Source organism: Phyllobates terribilis, unplaced genomic scaffold, assembly GCF_046119375.1.
Source record: "Phyllobates terribilis strain yellow unplaced genomic scaffold, ASM4611937v1 Scaffold_3__8_contigs__length_932513732, whole genome shotgun sequence".
NCBI lineage: Eukaryota > Metazoa > Chordata > Amphibia > Anura > Dendrobatidae > Phyllobates > Phyllobates terribilis.
In genome coordinates, this window is record NW_027362763.1 from 412,534,656 (window position 1) to 412,556,381 (window position 21,726).

Below are 21,726 nucleotides of genomic sequence, written 5' to 3' on the forward strand. Positions count from 1 at the left end.
TTCTACATTTTCTTAAAAAAAATGCAAAATTTAAATCAAGCTAAAAGTACTGTTAACAAAGTACAATATGTCACGAAAAAAAACCCCACAAGCTTAGAATCACTGGGATATGCTGAAGCATAAATTATTACCACATAAAGGGACATTAGATTTTACAAATGGTCTCTGTCATTAACTTAATATAAAAAATATTAATTCTCTAATAACTAAACTTATAAAGATTTTATATAATGAAAGGGCTTTACACAATATATTAAAGTAAGTTTAAAATAGTCATCAATGATCTTAACCCCTTTAGCCCTGAAGGCTGTTTGCACGTTAATGACCGGGCCAATTTTTACAATTCTGACCACTGTCACTTTATGAGGTAATAACTCTGGAACGCTTGAACGGATCCCCCTGATTCGGAGACGGAGACTGTTTTCGCGTGACATATTGTACTTCATGATAGTGGTAAAATTTATATCGATATGACTTGCGTTTATTTGTGAAAAAAAAATAAAAATATCGGAAATTTGGCGAAAATTTAGCAATTTTCAAAATTTGAATTTTCATGCCCTTTAATCAGAGAGTGAGGTCACACAAAATAGTTAATAACATTTACCTCATGTCTACTTTACATCAGCACAATTTTGGAACCCAATTTTTTTTTGTCAGAAAGTTATAAAGGTTAAAAGTTGACCAGCGATTTCTCATTTTTCCAACAAAATTTACAAAACCATTTTTTTTTTTTTTTTTTTTTTTTAAGGACCACATGACGTTTGAAGTGACTTTGAGGGGGCTTTATGACCGAAAATACCCAAAAGTGACACCATTCTAAAAACTGCACCCCTCAAGGTGCTCAAAACTAGTGTTGAGCGAATTTGTTTGGCATTTCAAATTTGGGTTCGTGTTCGGGGTTCCAGCTTGTTCGTGCCAAAAAAATAAATAAATATCGGCTCTGCCCATGAACATCCCTGATTTGCCACGCTGTCACGCAGATAACATCTGATTTTTTGACGCGAACAAGCCGGAACCCCGAACACGAACCCGAATTTGAAATGCCGAACATATTCGCTCAACACTACTCAAAACTACATTCAAGAAGTATATTAACCCTTCTGGTGCTTCACAGGAATTTTTGAAATGTGGAAGAAAGAAATGAACATTTATTTTTTTCACAAAAATGTTACTTTAGACCCAATTTTTTTTATTTTTGCAATGGTAACAGGAAAAAATGGACACCAAAATTTGTTGTGTAGTTTCTCCTGAGCATGCAGATACACCATATGTGGGGAAAAAAAACACAGTTTGGGTACACGGCAGGGCTCGGAAGGGAAGGAGCGCTATTTGACTTTTTGAATGTAAAATTTTTTGAATAATTAGCGGACACCATGACGCGTTTGAAGAGCCCCTGATGTGCCTAAACAGTGGAAACTGCCCACAAATGACCCCATTTTTGAAACTAGACCCCTCAAAGAACTTTTCTAGATATGTGGTGAGCACCATGAACCCCAAGGTGCTTCAAATTTTATAACGTAGAGCCGTGAAAATAAAAAAAAAATTAACTTTTTCCACAAAAATGATCTTTTAGCCCCAAATTTTTTATTTTCACAAGGGTAAAAGGAGAAAATGGACCCCAAAAACTGTTTTGCAATTTCTCCTGAGTAAGCCTATACCCCATATATGGGGAAAATGCACTGTTTTGGCACTCGGCAGGGCTCAGAAGGGAAGGAGCACGGTGTGACGTTTTGAACGCAAAATTGCCTGGAATCGAGAGCAGACGCCATGTCGCGTTTGGAGAGCTCCTGATGCGCCTAAACAGTGGAAACCCCCCACAAGTGACCCCATTTTGGAAACTAGACGATACTCGGTGCATACCCGAGAACCCAATGCAAACTCAAGCAGCGAGCACTTGCGCTCAACACTAGTCGCCATATCCTCAACACTTTTTTTTCCCCCTTTACTTTTGAAAAAATCCCAACCCCAACCCTAGAGTTTATATTTTATGCCTTTCCTCATGCAGTATAAGTGATTAGACGACTTTATTCTTCGGGTCGGTGCGATTACAGCGATACCAGATTCATATTGGGTTTTTATGATTGACAGCTTTCACTCAATAAAAAAAACCCTTTTTTTTGCAAAGACTAGTTTTTGCATCGCCATATTTTGAGAGCTATAATTTTTCCATATTTCGGCCAATAGAGTCATGTGACAGCTTGATTTTTGAGGGACAAGTTGACGTTTTTATTGGTACCATTTTCGGGCACGAGACATTTTTTGATCGCTTTCTATTCCAATTTTTGGGAGCCAGAATAAACAAAAAACAACAATTCAGGAATTGTTATTTTTTGCCGTTCCGTGTGTGGTGAAATTGATAAGGTAGTTTTATTCTTCGGGTCAGTACGTTTACAGCGGTACCACTTATATATATTTTTTTTATGTTTTGATGCTTTTACACAATAAAAACTATTTTACAGAAAAAATAATTTATTCGTATCGCTTTATTCTGAGAGCTATAACTTTTTTATTTTTCGGCTGATGGAGCTGTACGGCGGCTTGTTTTTTGCGGGACAAGATGACGTTTTTAACGGTACCATTTTTATTTACATTCGTCTTTGTAATCGCGTTGTATTCCATTTTTCGCTTGGCGGTATGATGATAAATAGTTTTTCGCTTTTTCCACAGTGTTCACTAAAAGGGTTAACTAGTGGGACAGTTTTATAGGTCAGGTTGTTCCGGGCGCGGCGATACCATATGTGTACTTTTATTATTACTTTACTTTATTTTTTTTCATAATATTTATTTATGGGTACAGTATATTTTTATGGGATTATTTTATAATTTTACAATTTTTTTTATTTATTTTTTCTCCACTTTGAGACTTTTTTTTACTTTTACACTTTGTCCCACTATGGGACTTTCATTTTTTGCAGACTGATCGCTTGTATAGCATAGGGATGCAGAAGCAGCATCTCTATGCTATACAGGCTCTCAGCCTGCATACAGAAGTTACTTTAATCATGCACAGTGCACGATCAAAGTAAGTTCCTGATGCCTGGTGACCCGGATGTCGTCATGACATCGAGTCATCATGGCAACTACCGGGACCCGGCACAGACAACGCGGGATGCCGGAAACAAGGTAAGTAAGCCGCGCTTACCTCCCCTTGCTCCCGAAATGCTGTGATCGACTTTGATCGCAGCATATCAGGGATTAATGTGCCAGGAGCAGTGCGGCACCGCTCCTGGCACATAGCACCGGGGGTCAGCTGTGAGAATGGCGATGGCGTGATGCGTAATAGTACGTACCTGGTCCAATAGGCCCAGGGCGGTGAGACGTACTATTATTGATCACGTCAGAAAGGGATTAAAGGAAATTTATCACCAGCTTTTTGCAACTTAATCTGAGAGAAGCATAATTTGACACCCAGATTCCAGCGATATATCACTTATTGGGTTCCTTGTTATAGTTTTGAAAAAATAAATAAATAAATAAAAAAACAAACAAAAAAAAACCCACAATTTTAATCAATAGGAGATTATCATTAAAAGGACTAGTAAACCTGCTGCCATGTAGTTCTCCATATTACTGAGCTCTGTATAACCCCAGCAGTAATTGGCAGCTTTCTGTGTACACTGTGCATAGGCAGAAAGCTGCCAATCAGTAGTGTGGGCTGGGTTATACAGAGCTCAGAGTTCAGCAGATAAAACAGTTATTTTATGAAAACTCCAGCAAGCAGCCCAGTAAGTGATACATCGCTGGAATCAAAGTTACTGACCCTAATGACAGGTTCGACCACAGACTAATGCATGGGGGCCTTAACTCTTTAGTAGAATTAGGCAGATTCCATATTTACAGCGCAGCAGATTCATATCAGACAGACTTAAAAACTATTCTACATTATAGAGGTTAATAAAAAGGACACATACCCTTAATTTCTGAGTCAATCGTTGAAGCTCCTCTTGTAACCCTTTGTTGTCCTCTTGAACATCATGTACTTTCTTTTTCTCAACTATCAGCTGCCTCTGGAAACTGCTTTGTGTCAGTTCAATGTTCTTCTCCAGCTCCTGTAACACACAGGAATCAGTCAGTATCAGCACTTTTGCTGGCATTTCACAAAGACAAGAACAGGTTAACATTTCTCAACCAACTCTTCTATATGCATGCAGCGATTAGCACACGTCCACAAGACCGAAGAGACAGACGCAACGTCTGAATGGAACAGATAAACGGGATTAATGTCCAAAAAGTATCCGTTGTATAGCCGATACCACCAGAAGCATTAAATATATTAAAGGGTCCGCCTGGCTTCTGTCATTAGCTTTAAACAGAAGAAAAATCACAGCAAGTAGAACTTTTTGTCGCTTGCTTTTGTTTGCATCAGCTATGCAACATTGTAGCAATGGATGAAAGGATGGTCATTATTCTACATTACATACAGTGGGGGAAAAAAGTATTTAGTCAGCCACCAATTGTGCAAGTTCTCCCACTTAAAAAGATGAGAGAGGCCTGTAATTGACATCATAGGTAGACCTCAACTATGAGATACAAAATGAGAAAACAAATCCTGAAAATCACATTGTCTGATTTGGAAAGAAATTGTTTTCAAATTTTGGTGGAAAATAAGTATTTGGCCAATTACAAACAAGCAAGATTTCTGGCTCTCACAGACCTGTAACTTCTTCTTTAAGAGGCTCCTCTGTCCTCCACTCATTACCTGTAGTACTGGCACCTATTTGAACTTGTTATCAGTATAAAAGACACCTGTCCGCAACCTCAAACAGTCACACTCCAAACTCCACTATGGTGAAGATCAAAGAGCTGTCGAGGGACATCAGAAACAAAATTGTAGCCCTGCACCAGGCTGGGAAGAATGAATCTGCAATAGGCAAGCAGCTTGGTGTGAAGAAATCAACTGTGGGAGCAATAATTAGAAAATGGAAGACATACAAGACCACTGATAATCTACCTCGATCTGGGGCTCCACGCAAGATCTCACCCCGTAGGGTCAAAATGATCTCAAGAACGGTGAGCAAGAATCCCAGAACCACACGGGGGAACCTAGTGAATGACCTGCAGAGAACTGGTACCAACGTTACACAGGCTACCATCAGTAACACACTACGCCGCCAGGTACTCAGATCCTGCAGTGCCAGATGTGTCCCCCTGCTTAAGCCATTACATGTCCGAGCCCGTCTGAAGTTTGCTAGAGAGCATTTGGATGATCCGGAAGAGTATTGGGAGAATGTCATATGGTCAGATGAAACCAAAGTAGAACTGTTTGGGGGTGGCAACATCATGCTTTGGGGCTGTTTCTCTGCCAAGGGACCAGGACGACTGATCCGTGTACATGAAAGAATGAATGGGGCCATGTATCATGAGATTTTGTGTGCAAACCTCCTTCCATCAGCAAGGGCATTGAAGATGAAATGTGGCTGGGTCTTTCAGCATGATAATGATCCCAAGCACACTGCCAGGGCAACGAAGGAGTGGCTTCATGAGAAGCATTTCAAGGTCCTGGAGTGGCCTAGCCAGTTTCCAGATCTAAACCCTATAGAAAACCTTTGGAGGGAGTTGAAAGTCCGTGTTGTCCACCGACAGCCTCAAAACATCCCTGCTCTAGAGGAGATCTGCATGGAGGAATGGGCCAACATACCAGCAACAGTGTGTGCCAACCTTGTGAAGACTTACAGAAAACGTTTGACCTCTGTCATTGCCAACAAAGGATATATAACAAAGTATTGAGATGAACTTTTGAAATTGACCAAATACTTATTTTCCACCAACATTTTAAAAAAAATTATTGACAAATCAGACAATGTGATTTTCAGGATTTGTTTTCTCATTTTGTCTCTCATAGTTGAGGTCTACCTATGATGTCAATTACAGGCTTCTCTCATCTTTTTAAGTGGGAGAACTTGCACAATTGGTGGCTGTCTGAATACCTTTTTCCCCACAGTATAGCAGTACTATCTTACAGCAGTGGGAGACTCCATAAAAGCAGGTCTGTGATTCAAGATATGAGGGGCTAGACCTGGAAAAATGACTGGCCAGTGCTGCACAGTAGTGGAGCTATTAAAGTGGTTGTCCAATCTGATTAAAATGATACCTGTATAGAGGAAATCCGTTTTCTGGCTTTTGTGTAATCATTGTTTGAAGTTTTCTTGTAATGATGTATTCGTGCATTGGGCCGGGATTGTGGGGGCAGAACCTTATCTTGGTGCTCTGGCCCCTCCTGTCTGCCTCCATCAGTGACCTGCCTCCTATTTTAAATATTGCGCCGGTGCCTACATTAGGTCTCCAATAAAGTGGCGCCGTCACAAATCATCGATGTATATTCGACCCTACCACAGTCCCACCCCGATGCACGAATATATCATTACAAGAAAACTTCAAACCCTGATTACACAAAAACCACACAACCGATTTCTTCACAACAGGTATTGTTTTACTCAGTATCACAGCGCCAATATGGCCATGTCTGTACTTAGCAAAATCCTGCTGACATGTTCCCTTTAAGCTACAAGAGTGCAGTCACTCACATCGCGCACACTGTGCTTTATGAGGATTCTCTGATGCCGGCAGTCATGTTACTGTAAGTACGCGATTCTGACTAGCCGTATCCAGCAATGGTATTGAGCGAGGCCGCGCCAATCTGGTTGACATGTGACCACATGTATGCAAATCACATACTTGTGGTCATGGGCTAACCACGCTGAGAGGATTCACATTACTGCAGACTTGTAGTTTAAGACCGGACAACCCCTTTAAGCGACAGCAATATAGATTAAGGACAGTATCTTCTTAGGAGTATTGTTACATAATGAGTAGGTAACCCATCATTCGCTGAGGAGTCCCAGCTGGTTCAAAAGTCTCCTCGGAGAAAACTGTCTATGTCCCCCCCCCACCCTCCTGCTTCGGGCAGCAGTCAGGTAAATCATGCACACCGTGGACCTTCTCTTGCTATCTGTAAAGCCCGCCCACCATGGTCCATGTGTCAGGTTGTACATTGCTACAAACAATACCTTAACTCTTCTTTCTCGATCATCCAGCCTGCTTTCAAGGAGATCCACTTTCTTCGTTAGCTCCTCGCGTTCAGCTAGGTGTTTATTTTCAGACAGCAGCTTTAACTTCTTTAATGCAACATTTGCCCTATACAGCTCTTCTTCTGTTTCCTTCAGTCTCTTTTCCGTATTCCTCTCCCTTTCCTGAGATTTGCGCAATCGTTCTCTTAGTATCCGGATCTCATTATTATGCCGGGATATAAGCTGGGAGACCTCATTTTCTGTATCCTCAAACTTATTTAAGGCCTTTTCCTGTCTGAACTGCAGCCTCTTTAGGGCCTTGTTTTCTTTCTGGCACTCTTCTAGTTTCATCTGAAGCTCCGTTACTTCATTTCTTAGTTCATTTATTTTCAAAAGCCGAGCTGAGAGCACTCTCTTGGTGACCACATCTATGTCCTTTGCTGGAGACTCTTTGTTTAGGCTCTGGGAACGAAATCCCCATCGTGGTGTCTTTTTACTTGACGAAAATTTGGTATTTACTTTTTTTAAACCTGAAACTAGAAAAATACCATGGTTATGTCATAGACTCACTCTATATAATGCATGCACTAAGCCTAATGGGAGAGTATAGATGCACCAGGCGACGTATAGAGGTGCCAAAAGGATAGAAATTGCATTGACATAGCACATGTTTGCAGTCAGATTATTTCTACGGTCAATGTCAGCCGCAGGGTAAACAATCATCTGCAAAGATTAAAATAGCTGGTAATCCATTTTAGCACAAGACTAGACAGTGGCTATAGAGTGCTCCAGCCATTTCATCCAAAAGCAGAATAAATGCATGGTCTTTCTTCTCTAATACCAGTCCCAATTCGAATGCTTTGCAACTTGCCTTCCACTCTTTTTGAGTGGGTGACTCTTCTTCATCCACATTCTGCCAGCACTAAAGGTGTTGGAACTTCTTTTCATTCACTTCCCAGCATGCATTGTGTCTGTCGAAACTCAAAGCCCACCTCTCTATATGCAGTCAGACAGGAGAGGTAGGAGCAGAGAGACATAGGTTCTAATGTATCAAAACCAGCGATTTTCTTTCATGTCTTGATGAGCAGGCATGGTAGTCAGACGCTCCTGATTCTGTGCACGCCTCTTCATGAATCAGAAACGTCTGACGAGTGGTGTGTGACATCGTGCGTCATGCCAGAAATCTTTCTCCAGTCCACTGGGGTTAGATTTCCGACGTAGGGCGCGTAAAATCTCGTCATGCATTAGACAAGCTGTAGCGTCATACACCCACCGCGACCCCATACCCGCGCATGTTGGCGGAGCTTGGAGAAACTGGTGTGAAAACGCCAAAAGTCACAAATTTTTTGCGTAACTCAGAGTTGCACCAATATTTTACGACTTTTCAGAGCAATTTACGCCAAAAATCTAGCGAAATTGCTTCGATGGATTGGGGCTTTAGTGGCAGCCATTTTGGTATGTTTTTTCAGGCAGAATGTCATTTTGGGTAAATAAAGTACTTTCTAATTTTGTTAGGCATTGCTTGGCTAACAGATAAGGGAAGTTTACTGAAAAAGCAGTGACCAGCTTTATTATGTCTCTTACATTACTAGTAGCATTTAGAGAAAAATATAAACATGAAATTTATTGTTTCATCTGTTGCAGATAAAGTTGATGTTTGAAGGTTTATTTTGATCCTAAAAGTGATGGCATATATAAAAATATAAATAAATATTAATATGATCTATATAAATGTTTGATATTTTTTTTTTATTATCAGTGAGGGTTTGATGTTTTGAACCCACACCAAATATGAGGATGAAGGAGACACAGTGGTCCCAGTCACCTACGTTAGGGACTGCAACTCCCTGGACAATGGGTTGCCACTCTGGGTGGTGTCACTGTGCAGGACAAACCACTATAGGGTACAGCGTCTAGTTCATTTGCAAGATCTGTGAAGGTCCCAAAAGGGACCACTGATCATGAATTAAGGTTCATCCTAGCGAATGTCATTACCCTAGAGGAGACCTGAGCAAAGTGCAACCCAGTGACCTTTGCTAGTTTAGGTATGGTCCACAAACCACTACAGCGGCGTATAGCACCATATGGCTGTCCCCACCAAGCATCTCACTTTCACTAATATCTGCATCCTCGGGATGCACACACAAGTGAAATTAGTGATGGAACAGGGAGCAGTCAGCTCTCTCGTCCATCACTGAGCCTGTGCTTCTGAGAGCGTAGCAGGAGCGATGATGTCACTAGATCACACCAGCTGTGCACAGGTACACAGCGCAGACCGGAGCAGCGGAGGAACAGGGTTAGGTGAGTAGTTTTATTTATTGATAGTACATTGTGGAAATCTGTGGGGACACAGTACAAGGGCTTGATCAAGTTACAAGGGCTGAATAACAGGTGCAGTAAATCATATGGTTTTGAATGGCTTCTATTGATAAGAATACATGTTATAATAAGCCCTATTGTAACATGTATTAGCACTAACAGCGAGTCAGCACACTTAATTCTGCTAAATATTAAGTGATAATTAATATAAAAACAATAATAATGAGCAAAATTAAGTTCTGCCCTCCACAACAGTCACAGTCCCTCATGTGGCCCCTTGGGAAAATGAATGGCCCATCCCTGTCCTAGAGGATTGGAAAAACCCTTTAGCTAAATGACAAAGGAGGTCAAAACATTTGCCACAGGGAGAAGAAAAAACAAAAACACCACAACTTACTTACCTCTGTTATGTAAAGGTGTGATAGATCTGAATTTATAGCCATGTTTTTTGGCACGAGGTGACAAGGTCTTGGAGCTTGGTGTTGGTGATCGGTCAGACCCATATGTTGTGTTCTCATAATCATCAGAGTAATAAGAATCACTACTTTTATCATCCTGGCTTCTATCCCGGTTGCCCCTTGTCCTCCCTCTGTCTGTTCTAGCCATGTCCTGGTCACCCTTCATGCTTTTCTTTGCAGTGTAAGTTTGTGAGCTTGTAGAATCCAGGCGGGATGAAGGACTCCTTCCTCTTCGTCCATCAGTCTCATGGTCCTGGGAGTGTGGGCTCCTGCTATTCATGTCAATGAATTATGCATTTCTGTCAGTAAGAGATAAAAATGGACATTCATTAAAAGGTAGGTATATACCATGCTTATGCTGTCAATCTAGAGCACATAGGGGAAAATTCTTTAAGACTGGAGGTTTGTACTCCGGTCTTCATCCAAAATCTGCTGGATTAAGATGCGCCAAATTCCTTAATAGGTTTGCACTTCTTAATGAATTTGGCGCATCTTTCAGTGGACCATGTGCCAGCATCAGAAAATGTACTGCAGTCGTGGACTGGAATGTATTTCTACCGTAATTGACACCACTGTGTAGTAAATTATAGTGAATGTTTAGGGCCTTGCTAGGTCAGGCCTCTTCCACTATTCCCTGTTCATTTTACAAAAAGATTAAAAAAAAATAAAAAAAAACAACAACCACCACACACCAAAAAAGTTTTGTGCAACTGAAAACTAGCAGGAAATGCTTGATGACTCAACCCCATTATAACACATTGGGGCAGATTAAAATACTGACAAATCGACAAGTTTTGACAGGAACTATCTGGTTAGCCAGATGCATCGTTGTACTTGGTTGTGACTGGCAATGCAGCTCTACACATTTAAAGGGAACCTGTCACGTCCAAGCTACTATCTACACTGCCCCTATAGCTTTGTTAGTGATGCAATGTGCATCACTGACGAGCTTTTTTCATTAAAATTGGTGGTAGTATAATGAGTCTATAACATTTTATGTACTTAGATCCTACCTGCTCGTATTCAGTCATAGGGGTGTGATCCTCATATTCAGTCATGGGCAGCGCCGCATTCAGTCACTGCTGGCGCCGCCCATGTATTTGAATATTGCTCCCGGCAAGCGCTATTGTTGTGGCGCATGCGCATTTCTACTTGTCCGGCCGCTGGTCCGCGCAGTGAGGTTACCAGCTTCACTGTGCACGCACTATGACTCTCTGTTCCCCGCACGTGCGCAGTTAAGTTAGTAACCACAGCCTCACTGCGCAGGCTCGGGACCAGCGGGCAGACATGTAGAAATGCGCCACAATAATAGCACTTGCCGGGAGCAGTATTCAAATACGTGGGTGGCACCAGCAGTGAGTGAATGTGGCGCCCGCCCCTGACTGAATAGCAGAATCACACCCCTATGATTGAAAATGAGCAGCTAGGATCTAAGTACATAAAATGTTATAGACTCATTATACTACCACCAATTTTAATGAAAAAAGCTCGTCAGTGATGCACATTGCATCACTAACAAAGCAATGGGGGCAGTGTACATAGCAACTTGGACATGACAGGTTCCCTTTAAGCGAACAAGCCCAAGCAGCAGTACCAGGTATTACCACGCCTATGACTGCGGCGCTGTGCCATGATAAACTACTGAAGTCCCCACACACTACTTTAATTTGAAACAGGCCTGCAAAGTATATATCTAGTCGTCTTTAACCCCTCAAGGACCGAGCCACTTTGTAGGTTAATGACCGGGCCAATTTTTACAATTCTGACCACTGTCACTTTATGAGGTAATAACTCTGGAACGCTTCAACGGATGCCCCTGATTCTGAGATTGCTTTTTCGTGACATATTGTACTTCATGATAGTGGTAAAATTTCTTCGATATCACTTGCATTTATTTGTAAAAAAAAAACAAAACGGAAATTTGGCGAAAATTTTGCAATTTTCAAACTTTGAATTGTTATACCCTGACATCAGAGAGAGAGGTCACACAAAATAGTTATTTATTAACATTTCCCACATGTCTACTTTATATCAGCGCAATTTTGGAAAGAAAAAAAAATTGTTAGAAAGTTATAAAGGGTTAAAAGTTGACCAGCGATTTCTCATTTTTCCAACAAAATTTACAAAAACATTTTTTTTTGGGGACATCACATTTGAAGTGAACCTGAGGTGTCTATATGACAGAAAATACCCAAACTTGACACCATTCTAAAAACTGCACCCCTCAAGGTGCTCAAAACCACATTCAAGAAGTTTATTAACCCTTCAAGTGCTTCACAGAAACTGACGCAATGAGGAAGAAAAAAAATTAACATTTAACTTTTTTCACAAAAAATTTAATTTAGACCCAATTTTTTTATTTTCACAAGGGTAACAGATAAAAATGGTCCCCAAAATATATTGTGCAATTTCTCCTGAGCACGGTGATACCCAATATGTGGCAGAAAACCACTGTTTGGGCACAGGGCAGGGAAGGAGTGCCATTTGACTTTTTGAATTCAAAATTTGCTGGAATAATTACCGAACGCCATGTCACATTTGGAGAGCCCCTGATGTGCCTAAACAGCGGAAATTCCCCCCACAAGTGACCCCATTTTGGAAACTAGACCCCTCAATGAACTTATCTAGATGTGTGGTGAGCACGTTGAATTTTCTTTAGCCCTAATTTTTTTATTTTTATTTTCACAAGGGTAACAGGAGAAAATAGACCTCTCATTTTGTTGTGCAATTTCTCCTGAGTACGCTAATACCCTACATGTAGTTGTAGGTGACATGACCCACTGGGAGAGCCCCTGAGGTGCCAGAACAGCATATCCCCCCCCATAAATGACCCCATTTTACAAACTACACCTCTAAATGAATTCATTTAGGGGTGCGGTGATCATATTGACACCACAGGTGTGTGTCACAGAATTTTTTACCATTGGGCAGTGAGGAAAAAAGAATTACATTTTTACCGCAAAAATGTTGTTTTATCCCCAGAGTTTACATTTTCACACTGGGTTAATGGATGAAAATGGCACCAAAATGTGTCCCATAATTTCTGCTGAATGTGGCAATACCTCATATGTGGCTGTGCAGTAATGCTTGGCCACACGGTGACACTCGGGACGGACAGAGCTTTCCTAGAATATTTTGCGGACTCCATATACAAAGCCCCTAAGTGCTAGAAGAGCAGAATCCCTCCTCAAGTGACCCTGCCAAACATGTGGACTCTAAATGTGGTTTACACACACTGCGGTGCTCAGAAGGGAGGGGGATTTGAATTTGGGAGTGCAGAATTTGCTGAATTTCTTTTGGGGGGCGAGGAGCCATTTTGTTTTCCAGTGCCTTTGTACTACCAGTAACGTGGAAGCCCCCTATATTTCCATTAACACATGATAGACCTGAGTGGGGGCTTTTATGTGAAGCTTTTATTGGGAACATTTTATATCACATTTATCCGGCGCTCTTTGCTGAGCACTTAGGCTATGTGCCCACGATGCAGAAATGCTCCGTATTTTCCCTCAGCGTTTCTGCATCTCCCAGGCATAAAAAACGCATGCGGATTGTACATGTCTTTTTCCTGCCAGGGACAAGCGGATGTGAAGCGTTCACATGCATTTCTACATGCGGGTTGACAAACGCTTTACAAGCAATTTTAGCATCACTTGGAAAGTGCTTGACAACTTGGTCACACTATAGAAATCCATGCAAACGGCATGGATTTATATAGTGTGACCGTAAAGAATGGTAAAAAATAAATATATACTTACCTTCTCATGGCCCCCGGAGTCCCTGTCTCGGCTTGCTGGCAGCTCGTGGTAGATTAAAGGACCTGCCGACGTCAGCGGTCGCGTGACCCGTCACATGACTAAATGACGTCACCGCAGGTCCTTGAGTCCACCGCGAGCTGCCGGCAAGACGAGACAAGGACACTGGGGGCCATCAGAAGGCAAGTGTATATTTATATACATATATATATTTTTTACAGGTTCTATGGTACCTGGGTCCGGAAGAGAGTCTCCTGTCCTCCACACCCGGGTACCATCCAAACATTGAAACGCATGGAATCCGTATGTACAGATCCAGTGATGCGGATTCCATGCGTTCCAATGCAAGTCAATGGCGGCGAAAACGCCGCACTTCTTAAAATAATTGGTAGTGCTGTGGATTTTTCCGCAATGATAATCGGCAGCGGAAATTTCTGCAGCATGTGCACAGCACATGCGGATTATCATTGGGGAACATGGCAGACCTTCTACCAACCATTTTTTAAGCGTTTCTGCAGCGGAATTGCCGCTGCGGAAACTCTTAAGAAACGGATAGTGGGCACACAGCCTTACTTTGGGGTTTCCATCTAAATCTCCGAATGACGTGATTCAGATGAAACCCCTGAGGGATCCATTCACTATAATGAGAGGAGGCAGCAGAGTTACTCTGGACTCAGTCTGGCCTCTGTTCAGCGTTGTCCTTCTTTTTAGAGGTGCACAAAACTGTGGCCGACCGCGCTTTTATCTACGCCTAAAAAGATGGACACCGCCAAATCATAGCTCAGACGGCATCCACAATGTCTCCATCTGCCTCATTACAGGGAATCTTCTGCCGGGGGTTCCGTCTGAATCACACATTTCAGAGATTTACACGAAAACCCCTGTGTAAGTGCTCAGCGTAGAGCGCAGGATAAATGTGAGCAGAGCCTTACTGAGATCTTTGGAAGGCAGAATAAACAAATCAGCAGCAGGTGAAGAATTGTTTTTATTTCTTTTTACGCCGTTCCTCATGCAGTATAAAAATGATCAGGTGACTTTATTCTTCGGGTCGGTGCAATTTTTTTTTAACTTTTTTTTAATTTTTTGTTGTTACTTGTGTGGAAAAGCTTTATTCTTCGGGTCAGTACGTTTGCAGCGGTACCACATTTATGTAATTTTTCTTTGTTTTTGCGCTTTTAGATAAAAACTTTTATAGAAAAAATAATTATCTTTGCATCTCTATATGCTGAGAGCTGTAACTTACATTTTTCAGCTGATGGAGCTGTATGGCGGCTTGATTTTTGCGGGACAAGATGTCGTTTTCAGCGGTGACATTTTTATTTACATCCGTCTTTTTGACAGAGTTTTATCCCACTTTTCTCCAGCGGTATAATGAAAAGGCATAGTTTGGCTATGTGCCCACGTTGCATTTATGAAACAGAAAATTTCTGCTTAATTTCTGCAAGTCCTCTCCCGGAAAAACGCATGCGGAATTCCGCACGCGTTTATCGCGCATTTTTCGCGCGTTTTCCACATGCAGAATTGCCTTGCGTTTTTTATGCATTGGACAAAGGCAATTCTGCATGCGGAAACGCAAAATTAAATGACATGCTGCGGATTTTTGAACGCAGCATAAACGCTGCGGAAAAATCCGCAGCATGGGCATTGACATTGCGGAATCCCATTGGGGACCATGGGGTGCGGATATACATGCGTTTTTCAAGCGTTTACGCTGCGGAAATTCCGCAGCATATACGCTTGAAAAATGCTACGTGGGCACACAGCCTTACCCACGTTTTTTTTTTTTTTTTTTTACGCTGTTCACTGAAGGGGTTAACTAGTGTGACAAGTTTATAGATTGGGTCGTTCCGGACGCAGCGATACCAAATATGTGTACTTTTTTCGTTTATTTTTATTGCATAAAAATATGTCTTTATTACTGTAATATATTTTATTATTTTTTAACATTTTCTTTTTAGATTTTTACAATTTTTTTTTTAAAACTTTTTTACTTTGTCCCACAATGGGACTTTCACTTTTTTCACGGGCATGATGTACTGCAATGCACTAGCATTGCAGTACATTATACCTGTAGTGAAAGCTCCTGAGACCATGCTGTGCATTGGTCTCAGGAGCCTTCCATAGCTTGGTGACCCAGGTCACCATGGCAACGGTTGGACGTCCGCAATGACGTCGCGGGGGGCGCCGACCTGAAGGCAGAGGGAGCTCCAATCCCTCTGCCTGCCTCCTGATCGCTGCGATCGCAGCATTTAGGGGGTTAACAGCCAGGGGCGGTGCTGACACCGCTCCTGGCTGTTTAGTGCCAGAGCTCAGCCACCAGCAGCGCTGAACTCCGTGACTGATCGGGCAGGAGAGGCTGAAATTTCAGCTTCTCCTGCGCGATCATGCTGTGATGGGTCACCGATCTGGGTGCAGGGACCGCCGGCATGGGTCCCTGCACCCCTTCTCGTGCCGCTCAGCTGTCTGTGACGGGGATAACCCGTCATAGTGCGCGAACGTTCCTCCAGCCATGACGGGTTATCCCCGTCATTGGGCGTTAAGGAGTTAATTGTAATACATGTTTAGAGACAGGCACAGGCTTACCTATGATATGTACGTACAGTCAGGTCCAGAAATATTTGGACAGTGACGGAATCCTTGTGATTTCGGCTCTGCCACTATTTTGGATTTAAAATTAAACAACTGAGACGCAATGGAAGCGGAGACTTTCAGGTCTAATAAAGGGGTTGAACAAAAATATCCTGTGAAATGTTTAGAAATTGCAACCATTTTTCTACAAAACCTCATTTCAGGGCTCAAAAGTAATTGGACAAATTGACTTTACTATAAAATAAAATGTTCATTTTGAATACTTTGTAGAGAATCCTTTGCAATGACTGGCTGAAATCTGGAGGCCATGGCCGTCACCAAACACTGGGTTGTCTCCTTTGTGACGCTTTGCCAGGACTTTTACTGCAGCTGACTTTAAATTGTTGCTTCTTTGTGGGTCTTTCTGCCTTAAAGGGGTTTTCCCCACGAACAAAAGTTAATGTAAATCAATGGCTCTGTCTGACAGTTTATGGAACATACCACATCTCCTGGGCAGGGGAGGAAGCAAAACAGAGGATTCATTTTGTGAGGTAAAATATTGTTTAAAAACAGGCCGTGAAATGTTTTACCTCACAAAATGAATCCTCTTTGATGCTGTGCTGTAATGTCTTGTATCCTCTCTTTTGCTTCCCCCCAGCCCAGGAGCTGTGGTATGTTCAGACCATGTTCTTGCATGGTCAGACACAGACATTGATTTTAATGAACTTCTGTTCGTAAAAAAAAACCTTTTAAAGGGAATCTGTCACCTCCTGAAACCTATCAGACTGCTAATATGGGCATACAGGTTATAGAAAAGTAAATCTATACTTACCAGTATGTCCCATATTAGTGGTCTTGTGGCTGTGAAATTGCTTTTTATAAAATCCTTTTTCCTAGGCTTGGCGTCTGAGGGAAGCCAAGAAATGCCCGTCTATATGCTTAATTTAAATATCCCCCACTCCCCTGCCCATCACAGGGCCCTGTGACGTCCAGTCTAGGGCTGCACATCCCGCGCATGCACAATGTGCCTATAGCTTAAGGTGCTTTTTTATTCTTCTCCCTGCGCTATTTTACTTGTCTGCTCCAGTGCGCAGGCGCCGGGAGTGAATGTGACTTCCGCTCCAGTGACGTCCGGAATGCGCATCCTGCTATCCAGGAGGAAGTGGGGACTAAACCTCATTGTTGAGCACGCCGGAGGTCACTGGAGCGGAAGTAAAATTGATTCCCGGCGCCTGCGCACTGGAGCAGACAAGTAAAATAGGGCAGGGAGGAAAAAAAAAAAAAAAAGCGCATTATGCTATAGGTGCATTGCGCATGCACGGGATGTGCAGCCCTAGACTGGACGTCACAGGGCCCTGTGATATGCAGGGGCGGGCAGGGAAGGGGGGGGGATATTTAAATTAAGCATATAGACGGGCATTTCTTGGCTTCCCAAGGACACCAAGCCTAGGAAAAAGGATTTTATAAAAAGCAATTTCTCAGCCACAAGACCACTAATATGGGACATACCGGTAAGTATAGATTTACATTTCAATAACCTGTATACCCATATTAGCGGTCTGATAGGTCCCAGGGGGTGACAGATTACCTTTAAGCTTTGTCTTAAGCATGTGAAATGCTGTTCGATGGGGTTGAGAGCTGATAACTGACTCGGCCATTGAAGAATATTCCACTTATTTGCCTTAATAAACTCCTGGGTTGCTTTTGCAGTATGTTTTGGGTCATTGTCCATCTGTACTGTGAAACGCCGTCCAACCAACCTTGCGGCATTTGGCTGAATCTGAGCAGAAAGTAAAGCCCTGCACACTTCAGAATTCATCCGGCTACTTCTGTTTTCAGTCACATCTACTATATAATCGGCTTATCCCGTCTGTCTGTCTGTCTAGGAAATCCTGCGTCACTGATTGGCTGCGGCCAATCAGCAACGCGGGATTTCAGAACAAGATGGCGGCCGTTAGCGGCTCATCTGCCGCACGCAGGTCAGCGGCGATGCAGCCGGGAGATGACCGGCACTAACCGGTCATCTCCCGGCTGCTCGCAGCAGAAGTACCCCGACTGGCGGCCTAGGTGGCGCCGCTCTCCGGTCCTGCCTTCACACTTGCCGTCGGGAGATCAGCAGCCCTAGTTTTTCTTTTTTAATAAATTTGCAAAAATGTCTACATTTCTGTTTTTTTTCAGTCAAGATGGGGTGCAGAGTGTACTTTAATGAGGAAAAAAAACTTTTTAGAATTTACCAAATGGCTGCAATGAAACAAAGAGTGAAAAATTTAAAGGGGTCAGAATACTTTCTGTACCCACTGTATGGAACATGTACTAATTATAATCTATGTTTTTTTGCAAATCAAGAAACATTTCCATTTTTGATCTAAATCTGTTTTTGATACAAGTCAGTGAGTCCGGGAAAAAAGGCAAATATTGCCATCTGAGTTATGCATAGGAGAAGCTTTGTAATTTATTTCACACAAGAAAATTACTGATGGTAAAAACTGATACACTGACCAAACACTGAGGAAAAATCGGTCCGTTTTTGGCATACCAAAAAAAAATCACTGACTGTGTCCTTATGAGACATTCACACTTCTGTATTATAATCACTTTGCTACATCAGTATTTGCAAGCTGAATCAAATAATGCAATAGACTGACCAAAACGTGCAGGTGTGATCAAGGCCTCAAAGGGGTGAGCTGCGATGTTTATACTGATGATTAGGGATGAACAGAGCCGTCGAAGTTCAGGTTCATCTGAACTTTAGTCCAAAGTTTGGTTCAGGTACCAGGACTATACCCGAACTTGAACCCCATAGAAATCAATGGTGACCCAGACTTTGGAGCTGGAATGGACTTCCAGGAGAAGCCAGTGTTTGGAGTTCAGCACTGTGTTTGGTAAGAACGCTACAGTTTGGGTTCGCTCATCTCTACTGATGACCCATTCTAAGGCCTCATTCAGCACTGTGTCACTATTTTACATCAGTATTCGTAAGCCGAAACCAGGAGTGGAACAATCAGAGACAAAGTATAATAGAAACACATCACCACTTCTTTATTTTTCACCCACTTCTGGTTTTGGCTTACAAATACTGAAGAGAAAAACTCACCAAATACTCATGTGAACGTGGACTTATGGTAGGGTCAAAATTCCACCCACTGAGATGCCCCTTCGTTCTCTCTGGCCCTACCCTTAAAATAGGTGATCAATATCAAATCACGAGGCACTCCCACTGACCATCAGCTTTGAATGGCTACGGTGTAATCACTGCTGAGCACGTGCAGCTCTGCACCTTTTGTACCTCTATGCCTGGTGCCCTTAAATGGGATTTATCTAGGGAGAGAGTCAATACCAGGATCCGCCACAAGTAAAAGCCCAGATCTCTACCTGGGGAACTATTAAGCAGGGCTGCGGAGTTGGAGTCGGTGCTCATTTTGGTGGAGCAGCGGTATAAAATGGACCGACTCCGAAAATATATAATAAATTGGGTACAGTAGTTCAATGCAGAATGTGCTGAATATTTTTTCATAGGAATTTGGGAAAGTTATGAAATGTCCTATAAATGGCTGTTCTATTCCTGATCTAAGGCTACATTCACACACACACATACAGCGTTTTTGCTGCGTTCTTTGAGGATACGCTTTTCAGCTGCAAAAGCAGATCAGCTTTTTAAAAAACCGCATCACCTGAAAGGTTTTTGAGCTCATAGATAATGTTTTCAATAGCAAAAGCAGATTAGAAAAACGCCGCACAAACTGACATGCTCATTCTTTGTGAGGATCCGTTTTTGAGCACAAAAACGGATCCTCACAAAACGATGTGTCTGAATGTCATATCTTGAAACCCATTGACTTTGCTGGGATGCCCAGTCACTGCATTTTACTGCAAAAACGGATCCGCAAAAACGCTGTGTGTGAATCATGGCCGTAGCCAACGAGGGGCAGGGGGGCAGCTGCCCCCCCCCCCCCCTTCCCTAGAAGCAGGGGCACGCACCTATCAAAACTCACTTGTATGCTGCAGTGCTCCCATCCTGCACCGGCTCCAGCCTGCAGGGGGCAATCTCCCCTCCTCTGTCCTGTCTTCTGCTGTCTTCACCAGAGAGAGGAGGGGGAGGGGCGCCTGCTCTGCACAGGATCCGATTCCTGGGCCCCAAGCTGGAGAAAGTGAGAAAGTGAAAGTACTACTGCTCAGCTCTCTCACAGGAAGGTAACTAATGCTAATATTGTAGGTGATTATTATGTGCTCTCTGTACAATTTGTGAACTATATGTGCAATGTACTATTTGCTGTCATCTGTCTATCACACTCTATCTATCCCTCCATGTATTCATTTATCTATCTATCCATCCATCCCTCTATCTATCCATCCATCCTTTCATCTATCTCTCCAGCTATCCATCCATATGGCTATCTATCCATATATTTATCCATCCATCCCTCAATCTCTCCATCTATCCAACCCTCTATTTACCTATCTATTCCTCCATCTATCCCATTATCTATGACTTTATCTATCTTATCTATCTAGCCATCCTTTCATCTATCCATACATATGACTATCATCTATCCATATATTTATCCATCCATCCCTGTATCTATCTATCTCTCCATCCCTCTATTTAAATTATCTATCTATTCCTCCATCTATCCCACTATCTATCGGAGTCGGAGTTGGTGTAAGGGAAATTGAGGAGTCGGAGTCGCAGGTTTGGCTTACTGACTCCACAGCCCTGCTATTAAGAGCCCCACCCTCCTGATCACCCGTGAGCGAGGACCCCCACCGATCACCCGTGAGCGAGGACCCCCACCGATCACCCGTGAGCGAGGACCCCCACCGATCACCCGTGAGCGAGGACCCCCACCGATCACCCGTGAGCGAGGACCCCCACCGATCACCCGCGAGTGGGGCTGCGGGAGCTGAACCCAGGGATCTGATATTGATGGCTTAGCCTAAGGATAGGTCAGTGATCGCACAGGAAAACTAGTCTGCACAGTACATACATGTCAGGGAATTCCACCTTCTTCAGCAGTGTGTATTGTGCCCCATCAATACCGCCATATGCATGGCACAGGGATGTGATCAGGACACATCTGACAATATGTCACAATCTGAGACTTCATCCCATGGACCCCTCTATCCCGGACATAGCAGCACGGCCGGGCGGGCCGCAGGCAGTCGTACCCCGCTTGTCGGTGAGCCGCGGTCGTCCACCAGTCCCCGGGCCTCTGATCTGTACGGGTCGCAGGTCGCTGAGCGGAGCCGTGTTAGCTCCAGGCTGCTGGCCGCTTTCTATTTACACGCAGCTCCACGGTAACCGCTCTGTAACCGCACCAACCACAGCGCGGAGTTCTATCCAGTCACGTGACCTGCACCAAGCAACCAGGCCGCGCTGCAAGCGCCCAGCTCATTAGAGGATGTGAGTCCCCGTGTGATTGGTCCGAGCTGCTGCTGGTCACCAGGCAGCGGCTGTAGTCAGCGGTGTGCCGTCCTTGTGTGCAGTCACTCATGGCACAATCACACAGGATGGCGGAGGCCGGCACTGTGCCTGCAGATGTCTCCATGTAGCACAGCAGCTACTGTACTGTGGGTACAAGCCATGCAGGTTACCGGCTACACTATGGTGCCCTCCTCTAAGAG

The 21,726-nt window shown here is 43.2% G+C and overlaps 1 protein-coding gene across 3 annotated transcripts in view; it reads right to left on the reverse strand.

The window, feature by feature from the left end:
* LCA5 (lebercilin LCA5) overlaps window positions 1-21,484 on the reverse strand; it is a 35,978-nt gene extending 14,494 nt beyond the window's left edge. The window contains exons 1-5 of one of the 3 annotated variants that reach the window (XM_073675606.1): window positions 21,271-21,484; window positions 20,097-20,243; window positions 9,728-10,083; window positions 7,008-7,543; window positions 3,912-4,049 (exon numbers count right to left, since the gene is read on the reverse strand). In XM_073675606.1, coding sequence (XP_073531707.1) covers window positions 3,912-4,049; window positions 7,008-7,543; window positions 9,728-10,064 — 1,011 coding nt within the window. In that variant the 5' untranslated portion in view covers window positions 10,065-10,083; window positions 20,097-20,243; window positions 21,271-21,484. Of the gene's footprint in view, window positions 1-3,911; window positions 4,050-7,007; window positions 7,544-9,727; window positions 10,084-20,096; window positions 20,244-21,089; window positions 21,241-21,270 lie in introns of those variants that run through there. The other 2 variants (XM_073675604.1, XM_073675607.1) reach the window with 2 other exon arrangements.
* Between the last annotated feature and the right edge of the window lie 242 nt (window positions 21,485-21,726).